Raw genomic sequence first — 10,995 nt, 5'->3', positions numbered from 1 at the left:
TATTTAAACAGGGCAGAGTCCACTAGAAAAGGTGATGAGTGGCATCTTTGCAAAGTGGTTCCTGGCCTAACTTAATTCTTGGCTTCAAGTCCAGGAAACCACCCAATCAGACATAATATGTTTCCTGTAACTTGTATCCACTGGTCCCAGTTTTGTCTCTAGAACCACAGAGATCAAGGCTGCTTTCTCCTTCACACCATGGTGTGTCAAATACTTAAAGATAGTGATCAGTAGTTCCATATCCCTGAACCCCTCCTACCCTCTACTGAGGTCTTTTCTCTTTGGGGGTAGAATTGCTTGTTCCCAGTGCCTGTAAGTGAAATTCAAGTTCTTACTCCAGCTGGAATCTTTAATATTAAGCTAGACTGCATTGACAGCACATGTTTTAATAGGCATAGCCTCATTAATTTGATATGTGCCTACATTGGGCTGAACGTATCTTTGTACTAACTACTGCAAAAGAGTTTGCGAAACATATTCTTTGCCTTAAGATTGTAGAGCAATGTTTAAGCTGCTTAAGAGAAGTAACTGTGTTCAAATACCCCTAAGCTCTTTAAAAAATTACCTTCAAATCACTTACAAATCCATTCCCAGCTCTTCACTCAGACAAGGGACAGAAGGGCCGCCTCCAGGCAATTGTATTCGTTACTTCTAGCTCGCTATCTGAACTTGAATAAAACTCCTTTCTTAAATGTATTTTCTCAGAGCTTTCACTCCCAGGAACACAGAGCAGGTGGGGTCGGGGGGGGGCAGGGTGGGGGGGGGGCGTTGGTGGAAGTGCCTCCCTGGGTTTGGCCTGGGGATCTGGACACCCACTCAAATGTCCACCTACCAGTCTAGTTACATAAATGTGTGCAGTGAGTTGGGGGTAGGTAGGGCAATAGGGAGTGGACGTGTCAGTGCTGCGTGGGCGAACCCACACCCTCCCAGTCATTTATACTTTGGCCAAGGGAGCTGGATTTGACTGGTGGATAGCCATTTAGTGATTCTTTTCTTACATGCTGAATTACAGAAATGTGTAGGAGGGGTACGGCTGGGTGGGCTCATTAGAGATTCAGGGAGTGTTCTAATATCTAAAAAAATGTGTACAGAGGTGGGTCCCTTTAAGAGAACAGAGCATTCTGGTTAAGGACGGGGAGTGATGGGTGCACCCCTAGAACATGTGATGAGATCCCTTAAGGAAAGTATTTAAAAATACAGGGTAAAATGCCCGAAGCTTAGGGGATTTTGCCTGGGAGATCATTCAGTTTGAAAATGGGTCATGAGGGATACAACTTGCAGGATATCATGAGCTGCATGTATCTGAAGGTGGGGCTGTCCTGGCAGAGGAGCTCTTTAAGGGGTATAGTGACGTGTGCTCATTTAGAAGTAATGGGAGGCCATGTGAGGCAGACATGTTCACAGGACCAAAGGCAATCACGGTGAAGGCGTATAATGAGAGGTGTCATGAGAGACAGGGAAGGTGAAAGCTTTCTTGGGTCTCAGGTATGATGACTCGGATGCGCTCAGGCATGAGAGGGGGAGATGTTTGGATATTTAGGGATGGAAGACCGGAGGGGCTCAGCTGACAAGGAAACAGAGGAACACGACACTGGCCGACTCTTCTGGGGAGAGGTGGGAGACCCGAGGAAAGGAGAGCGGTAAGGGGACACAGCAGCAGCAGATAAAACCATGGTTATAATGATCTCCAAAAAGACAGCCGGTGTCTTCAAGCCTGAGCTGCGGCTTATCTAAAGGATATAGAGGATCAGCAATGCTTTCCTTCTCTCTGGACAGTGGCACAGAAAATGGGCTGTGATGCAGCATGAGGATAGATTTCTTGAGTTTGGAGCAGGTATGAGGGCAGTCGGGAAATCTGCTTGTCTAGTAACTTTGAGAGTCGATAGGTTCTTGGAAAGTAGGGTAAACAGGACGGGCTGAATTTGGAAATTAGTGACTGGAATTCAGTGCTCCCAGCCTGGGACCTAGTCTCCCGGGGTTTGCACTCCTGTGAAGCCACACACTGTGGGCCTGGCTGAGGGCTCTTCACTGGCTCCCAAACTGTTAGCCCCTCAAGGTCACCAAGGTCATTCCTTGCTGACCTGGTAACTAGTCTCATACCGTTAGTGGTAGTTAAGGACACTCCAGTCACATCCAGGTAACACAAGAATTTAAAAGTCAAGTGGCAGAAAATTTCATGCAAAGGGGTCTCAATTAAATTACCTTTTTAGTAAAAAAGAAAGAAAAAGTTATTTTGCCTAAGCTCTCTTTAGCTATAATTTAAGCCTATTTCCTCTGGCGAGGTGCTCTGTGGTTAGCCAACCCGTCAAAATAATACTCAGGTTTCCGGACATGGTTAAGAGCCTCGCATCATAGCATCTATTTCTTTCAATTACTAATGGGCATGGCTATCCTCTTGTTAACTTTATTCTTCAAAAGTCCTGCTTCTAAATCATCACCTGGGAAGCTGGAGAAAATACAAAGTTCCCACCCCAGACCTGCCCAATTACAGATCCTGGGGATGCAACCCAGTGACCCAGGTTTTTAACCAACCCTCCAGGTGATTGTGATGCAAGCTCAAGTTTGAGTCACTGTTCTAAAATACACGGCAAAGGGTGAAAAGCCCGGCCGATATTAGGCAGAGTGGACGAGCTCATTCTGGCTCTTCCATCCCCCTCTCCTATTAATACATCAGGACTCCTAGAAAAACAACATCAAAGCCCTAACATATTGGAGGTGGAAGACAAGGAAAGACACATAATTATTGAGTGCCTTGAATTTGCCTGTCACTGGCTTTACACATATGATCCCACTTAATCCTTAAAACAATATGAGGCTGTTGCTATTTTACCAGATAGGAAACCAAACTCAAATATATTAGGTAATTTACCTAAAGACACAGCCGCTACACAATTGGATGGGATTTGAGTCCAAGTCAAATGCCTTTTTTATTAGAGTATGTTGATTCCTTATGGACAGGTCTGTAGTGGCATAATTCATACAGGGAAAAGGTATTACTGTGTTCTCATTCTTTTAAAATAACACAGTTCATCTTTAACAATGCCCAAATCTTTACTGTTTAAGTGCATTTCTGACCAAGGTGTGCCACCTTGCACTTTAATCTCGATTTTGTTCGTTCTGGGGAAATAGCACCAGGTGGTTACATATATCTACTGTGAGGTTGTAATCTGTTCAGGTCATTGCTCTGCATTTAACTAGAGGCAAATGGCTTAAGCTTGCTGGGCCTATTTCCTTTGCCCTTGTACTACCATTTTTATCCCCATCTACAGAGTTAGTAATCCAACACAACCCAATCTGTTTATCACCTGCAGCAGACTTGCAGTGCAACCAATTGGCCCCTCCAGTCAGCTCATGGATGAAGATCCTCCATCAATGTAGGTCAATGGCGCCTTCTCCCAGGAACTCATGACCCACGTCCAAGCCCTTCGGAAACCCTCTAAACCAGGTAAAAATCATGGTCTAAACAGACTTTTTAGCTTGCTAATCAGAGTATCTTGTGGCATCCAGTCTTAGCTTGTCTTGTAATTCTAGAATTGCTGAACCAAATAAAAGGAAGAAACTATACTATCAGCTCTCAATTAGCTGCACCACTGGAGAGGAACAGTGACATGGTAGATTCAAAAAATTTGGTTCCATTTGGCTTTGGAATGCATTGTGATTTTTTTCAGTAGATTAACTTTCCTAATTACATTTTGCACAGCCTAATATTAACAGGCATTTGTATTCCCTGAGCATACGACATCTAACACTGAGAGTTGGGGCGATGCCGTAGAGGAGTCCAAAATGTGCTGGTCTCAGGGAATGAGTGTTGTTACGGACAATCCACACACGGGTAATGAAGAGGGAGCTAATTATAAAGTGCTGCAAATATTAAATCGTAAGCAGAGAGGGCAGATTAGGAATTCTCTATGGACATGTGAACAGACAGTATAAAAGCTTATTAAAATTCTAAAAGGGACAAAGTTTCAAGGATCATCTTGGGTGTTAATGGAGTCTGATGGAAAAATAAGGATACAAGGAGGGTCAATGAGTTACTGGGTGGTCTTTCAAATAAGAAAGAGAATGGACTTGAGGACACGGGGAGGGGGAAGGGTAATCTGGGATGAAGTGAGAGAGTGGCATGGACATAGATACACTACCAAACGTAAGGTAGATAGCTAGTGGGAAGCAGCCGCATAGCACAGGGAGATCAGCTCGGTGCTCTGTGTCCACCTGGAGGGGTGGGATGGGGGAAGGGTGGGGGGCGTGGTGGGGAGGAGATATGGGGGTGTATGTGTGTGTATAGCTGATTCGCTTTGTTGTGTAGTGGAGGCTAACAGACCGTTGTGGAGCGGTTGTGCTCCAGTAAAGATGTTAAGAAAAGAGAAGAAAGGAAAAGAAAAGAAAAGAAAAATAAATAAATAAGAAAACCTCAAGCAATAATACCAAAGTGTTTTAAAAGAGTGTTTAAAATGAATTTTATTATTTGAATTTTACAAGTAGTCTTTAAAGGCTTCAAACAAGAACTCTGTTGCAAAACTCTAATAAATAGCTTGCCCCAAGTCCCCAAACAAAATGTAAAACAAAATAAAAACGAAACTCAGAAGGATAAGCAAGACTTCAGAATGCTTGGATGTTAGCAGTATTTTTCTCATTTACAAAGAGCTATCAGGCAATGTACAATCTCCTTCATACAAGTCAAAGAGAGAAAGAGACAGACAACTGAGATCTTCACAGAGCACTCCGAAAGCTTCCTGTTTCCATGACAGAAATGTCACCAGAAAAAAAAAAATCCCATGGAGAAATCACAATCGTGAACGAAACTGTAGCATAAAAGTCTAGTGATGGGGGTGCGGGGGAGAAGAGAGGAAAATCCATCCCGTTTCTTTCAGGGATGGAGAGAGGAATGGGCTGAGATTACTTGGGGCAGGGAACTTCTGAGCAGGTGCCACTGGATAGCTGAACGTTCCCTTAGACCAGAGTTACCACTGAAGGGGCACAGGTGGCAATTTAGTGACAACTGTGAAGGCAAGAAACAAGGCCCCCAGGAGCTCCCCTGGGGCCTCTCAACACTAGTGACCCAGTTTCTCTGTTCTGTGCAGGACTGAGAGCCTTGGAACAATGGCCAGGGGCCCAAAGCAGCTGCATCACTAGACAGGAAAAATAGCACATCAATCATTTCTGCAGCAGAATCCTTTGGATGGCCACACAAGGATGCAGAAAATGCTGGGCTGAGATTGTACACTGGGACATGCAGGTCTCAAAAGGCCATTCCATTATCACAGTCATTGCTCCTAACAAGTAAGTATTAAAGTTCACAATTTAACATTCACTTTTCCTAGTTACAAATACTGGTGAAGTCTTGCTTTGGAGAGAAGGATTTACTAATTTATTAATAAGATCATTTTGAGCAAGCTAAAAATACAATTTTGCCACATTGTTATCTTTAAAAAAAAATCTCAAACAAAAACTCTACTTTTGACCAAAATGCATATAAATCATATGTTTTATATGTTTTAGTTTGGAGGAGTTCTGAAACCAATTACTGTTTGGAGCCAGGAGGCTACAGAAAGGCTGGTCCCACTTTAGAGGGACTGCCTTAAGCCAAACAAAAAGGGCTCCAGCTCCGAGGAGCACACAGCACCTGGGCCCATTTTCCCAGGGAAAGGAAGGAGGAAGTAGTGATGTCATAATGCAGGATGGAAAAGGGGTGTGGCCCACAGCCTCCGTCTCTGCCTCTCTCTGGTTCACTGATTTGTTATTGTCAAGTAACCCCGATCCTGCTCATCTCTCTGTAAGATAGGGACAGACATCACTAGCTCATGCACAAGCCATTCGAGGGAGGTAGGCATTTTCTCAAAGCACCTCCCTCCCCAGGCATTTTAGGAACGAAGGTAAGGAAATCCCCCTCCCCAAATAAACAGTTTTTAAAAACTTTATTGTCTTCCTAGGAATAATGACATTTGTCAGGATACTGAGGGAAAGCTTGGGTTACCTGAAATAGATAAGAAAGAGCTGATGGAAATAGAGGCAGATGGGCCAGTGGGGGGAACCCTGGTCCTAGGCCCAGTTTCTTTTTAAATACATAACAGATAAAGATATTGTGCAAAAAAATAAAGACATTCACATTTTAGCAGTTAAACTTTTATTTTACTTTTTAAAATTTTTATTTATCTTTTTCTTTTCTACAAAAGGCAGATAATGATTGTTGATCTGCGATTGTTGTGTTGTGCACTCCCCTAAAGGGGGCAAAGTCGGGAGCTGGGGCAGGAGCTCGGAGGATGCCTTCAATGGCGGCACCGAGGGGCGCGCGCCCCTGCGCCCCCCTCCCGGCCTAGCTCATGTCGATGGTGTTGAAGACCCACTCCGTGAACTTCTTCAGCTTGTCGGAGGCGTTCTGGGATTCCTCCTGCAGCCTCAGGTTGTCCTCTCGCAAGTGCTGAACCTCTGCCTGAAGGTGAGCTTTGTCTTCTTTTTCCTGGGAGGCGAGCAGAGCAGGAAAGGACTAAGAGGGTGGCCTCACCCTGCCCAGCCGCTAGGAGTGGCCGTGGATCTGTGTGAGCCCTTCACCCACTTCCCTCCTTCACTCCACTACACAGCTGTCTATGGGGCCTGGTGCTGGGCCTTAAGATGCTCTCACCCAGGCAACGGGACTTCCAGCGGCGTCCGCTACAGGCTGATTTTGGAATGTAAATACCTGACTGCATAGTTTAATGTCTTTGTTAAGTTGTAAGGAATTAAGGGCTGTCTTACATTTTAGACGATTGTTCTGGGGGCTTCTATGTTAATATAAAGCCACTCAAGAAACAAACAGCATCTACTTTTGGTGCAAGAGCCTGAAGAGCAGTGAGGACACGTGGGTCTGGGCTATGGACCAGGGGTCGGGAGGCTGGGAGAGGGCTGGCTGAGGTCTAAAGGCGATCACAAAGAAGGGAACGCTTTTCCTGTGCGTGTGACAATGAAAGCTTTCTTGCACTATGTGTGTCAGTGGGAACCAAGCTCTAAGCAGCTCCCTAAATGTGTACGGAGAAAGTAGGGAAAACGCCCACATCTTATTCCACTAACAAACACTGCTGACAAAGGACTCTCACAGTTCAAGGGCAGCTTGCGTGGACTGGGTAACCTGCTTTGAGAATATGGTTTACCTTCTTCAGATCTTCTCGAAGCAACTTCAGCATACCTTCCAGCTGGTCCACTTTAGAAGCCAGAGTGGGAGAGGAATTTTTACTGCTGGGAACAAGAAACAAAAGACCTTGCTGGCAGGAGCCTCCATGGCTGGCTTTGTTTGGCATTTTTTTTTTTAAGGAGGCGCCTGAATTTACAAAATGGTTTTCAATATCAAATTACTCAGTATGGTGACCCAACCGTGCATTTTCATTTTAAAACGGAAAATGGCAGTCTTAACAAAAGGTAATACAAGTGTGAACTACAGCCAATCAATGGCTTCCTTTGCTAAAGATGCTGCATCTTTGTGACAAAAGAATATAGGACAATAAGTGAAAATGGTCTCTTTGGCAGCACAAGAAGAACTTTCTGGCAGACACAACTGTCAAACAGTGAAATGAGTATCTCTTTAGAGGCTTTAAGAAGAGGAGAGTTAGTTACTCCTCTGTGTGTGCAGCATGTTGGCTGGGGGAGGGTTAGGGCAGGCTCTACCTTGGGGCAACCCAAGTAAGTAAAGCCTGTGGCCACTCACCCAGTGGCAACTAAGTCATAGGGCCCACGTCTTAACTTAGACTAGTTTAAATATCTTCAACTATTAAAAAAATAAGGCTACATCTTTCAGAAGCTTGTCAGTCCAACCTTAATGTCTTAAGCTCTTCGCTATTATGATCAGCAAACCCTACGGCCCAAAATTTTCTTATTTTCTCCCATTTCATTTAAGTGCTAAAAAGGCCACGCCAATGGCGCATCAAAAGGAAGGGGAGTTAGAGGACGAGAAGGCCACGTAACCAGCTGTAACCAGCGGGACCGATGACACAGCTCGGCAGGGGCTCAAGACCTGTCAGCTCTCCCTCCCAGACTCCCCTCTACTTGAATTCAAGCTCCAAAAGTTTCCAGGTGAGTTCTAGCCGGAAACACAACCTCAGCCTCACACAACCAAGAATCTGAAGGTTTCCATGGAGCCAACTGGCAGCTGCCTCTTTCCAGGGGTCAAGGGGAAGAGGTGGTGACTCTGAACTCTTGGCATCATGAAATGAAAGGTATTCTTTACTTGAGACATCAAAGTTCAAGTTGGAATTCCTGACCTAAAATAAGCTGTGTCAACGTCTTCTGCTAATTCTAGGTCTACAGCAAGCCCACAGGGGCATGGAGTGTCACAAGGCTGTAAATAAAATGGAATGATAATGACCATCTCACTTCTAAGAAAGACAGGATGACCAATTAAAAGCTGACAGTGAATGGATTTTAAAAGGGACGTGGTCAGCTGCAATCCACAGCACCTCACAAGCAGGTCAGGTTTGGATGGGTTGAAGGCCAAAGATGTGACAGAATAAGAGTGGTGTTGAACAGAAAACACTGAGGCTGGGGATGGGGGCAGGGCTGTCCTTCACAAGGCGCTGAGTCCACAGTCCCCGCTCCTGGCAGGGCTGACGCAGCCACTGCAGGCTGTCAGTAACTCTGTGGCGTATCTTGATTTCTGAAGGTCTGCAAAATGAATTCTGTGACTGTGAGTGCACTGATAATCTTTAAGAACCTATTTAACTCCATTTGCATTTGCTCATCCACACCGAACAAAGACCCAATCGTCATCCTCATCTTAAGCTTCTACAAAGATTTAGGAACCGCTTAATAATCCTTTCTCAGGAGAACAGTCTTTGCTCACTCAGACTTCTCTTCGTCCTAAAAAGGGACATTGGGGGCTCTCCCCTCGACTCTGCAATTTTTAAAAAAGTTCTCAACAGCCAAACTAACTGCCTCTTTCCTTCCCCAACTGTCCCAACAATAGGATAAATGCAGCATCTGTTACACTCACAACAAACGATCCATTGCTCTTATACTTCCTCTTGAAGAGGGTTTCCTTACAGACATGCTTCAGAAGTCTTCAAGCACAAGTCGCCGGTCTATCTGTGCAAACCTATGCCAACCTCACTCTTCCTGTTACTGGCTGTTTCTGACCAAGTTTTCTAGATACATGGATTCTTATCCATCATCAAAAGGTTTTAAGAGATTTCAAATTGATGAAATTATTCTCCATTCGGGAGGGCTTGCTATGTGTCCACGGCTGACTGTTGGGATGCTTTAATATATAAGAACATCACACATTTATCCAATAACCTCACCATTTGAAACTGAGGGGGAAATGGAAAAGTCAGAGTCCCTACCCTTAACTCAGCTACTGCTTTTTTTTAAACTTCTTAGTTTACATAAATCTTACCTATCCTGGTGACCCAGTTCTAATGTAGGTCTGAAGCAAAACGCTGGGAGCTGCTAAGATGCAGGCACATTTACAAGCATGACCAACTGACAGCTTCAAAACTGACAGACTCAAAAGCCAGACTCAAGGACTAAACGCATAGGAGTCCAAGGATATTCAGCACAAATGATTTCTCTTACCTTACCTAATAAACCCCGAGGACATAAATAAATGTACTACGGCATTAAATAATAATGAATATTCATAATGATGACTTTTAAGCCATCAAGAACAGTTTCATGGTGTTTAGAGTATTTGGTTACAAAGCATTCGAACAAAAAGCGAAGTGTCTGGCACCAGAGTGATGAGCTTCATTCAGCTGATCCGTGTGGCCTCCATCGCCTCTTCCCCACACCTGCTGTCACTAGTGGAGGTGATGTGTGGTGTGGAGTGGTACCCTCGCCACTGGATGACTAACCTGCTGTAAGACTTCATCTGGGCCAGAGCCTGGTCTTCAAGCTGGTCATTGTTGGATGCAGCACTCAGAGGGCGATGGTTTTCATCACTAGCAGCAAAGAACGAGGCTCTCTGGACTGAAACGGAGAGAAGAAACCATTCAGTATTTTGGAACTGGATCCTGGGCCCTCTCTATGGGGGCCCTCCATTTCTAAAAGAAATGGCCTACACGCACAGTCAGATCTAATCAAGGGGCAGGAATGCATCGGAAACCTTACCTCCCAACCCTTGTAGGAAAAATTTTTTACTGTTTTAGCTGGAAGAGGATAGTAACATTGTAATTTCTCTTTTAAAAACAGTTGTTGTGACTCAACTTCTATTCCAGCTTTTCCCTTGCTCATAAAAGTACCATTCTAGAAGAATTCCCTGGTGGCGCAGTGGTTGAGAGTCCGCCTGCCGATGCAGGGGACACGGGTTCGTGCCCCGGTCCGGGAAGATCCCACATGCCGTGGAGCGGCTGGGCCCGTGAGCCATGGCCGCTGAGCCTGTGCTCCGCAACGGGAGAGGCCACAACAGTGAGAGGCCCGCGTACCGCAAAAAAAAAAAAAAAAAAAAAAAAAAGTACCATTCTATTGCTTCCCTGGAAACAGGCCTCATGCCAAGTTTCCAGACCGATGCTTTCCACTCAGTGACAACACAAAACGCGTTAAACAGCTAGTAAAGAGCTAGTACTAAGCTTCTTGAGGCTTCCTGAAGTATGTTTTCCCTAAGACTCCTGGCCACCTTGGTGGGCTTTAGCCTAGGCCCACACCACCTCCGTTTCAAAATACACAGACTTCAGGCTTGAGCCAAGAAACAAAATCAAATTAAAAATAAAAAGTCTCCCACTGAAAAACCAAAACTTCTTTGCAGCAACACGGATGGACCTAGAGATTGTCATAGTGAGTGAAGTAAGTCAGAGAAAGACAAATATCATGTGATATCACTTATATGTGGAATCTAAACAAAGGGTACTAATAAACTTATCTACAAAACAGAAGTAGAGTTACAGATGTAGAAAACAAACTTATGGTTACCAGGGGGTAAGGCGGGGAGGGATAAGTTGGGAGATTGGGATTGACATGTACACACTACTATATATAAAATAGATAACTAATAAGGACCTACTGTATAGCACAGGGAACTCAATACTCTGTAATGGC

The 10,995-nt window shown here is 44.6% G+C and overlaps 1 protein-coding gene across 8 annotated transcripts in view; it reads right to left on the bottom strand.

The window, feature by feature from the left end:
* Positions 1–6,121: 6,121 nt before the first annotated feature.
* SIPA1L1 (signal induced proliferation associated 1 like 1) overlaps positions 6,122–10,995 on the bottom strand; it is a gene marked incomplete at its 5' end in the record, with an annotated part of 138,339 nt that continues 133,465 nt past the window's right edge. For 4 of the 8 annotated variants that reach the window (XM_079700217.1, XM_079700220.1, XM_079700222.1 and 1 more), the window contains 3 exons: positions 6,122–6,457; positions 7,125–7,206; positions 9,816–9,930. In XM_079700217.1, coding sequence (XP_079556343.1) covers positions 6,314–6,457; positions 7,125–7,206; positions 9,816–9,930 — 341 coding nt within the window. In that variant the 3' untranslated portion in view covers positions 6,122–6,313. Of the gene's footprint in view, positions 6,458–7,124; positions 7,255–9,803; positions 9,931–10,995 lie in introns of all 8 variants that reach the window. The other 4 variants (XM_079700216.1, XM_079700219.1, XM_079700221.1 and 1 more) reach the window with 3 other exon arrangements.

Source organism: Hyperoodon ampullatus (assembly GCF_949752795.1).
Source record: "Hyperoodon ampullatus genome assembly, chromosome: 3".
Classification (NCBI taxonomy): domain Eukaryota; kingdom Metazoa; phylum Chordata; class Mammalia; order Artiodactyla; family Ziphiidae; genus Hyperoodon; species Hyperoodon ampullatus.
Note: the sequence above shows the minus strand (reverse complement) of the source record. Positions and strands in the feature narration are given on the sequence as shown.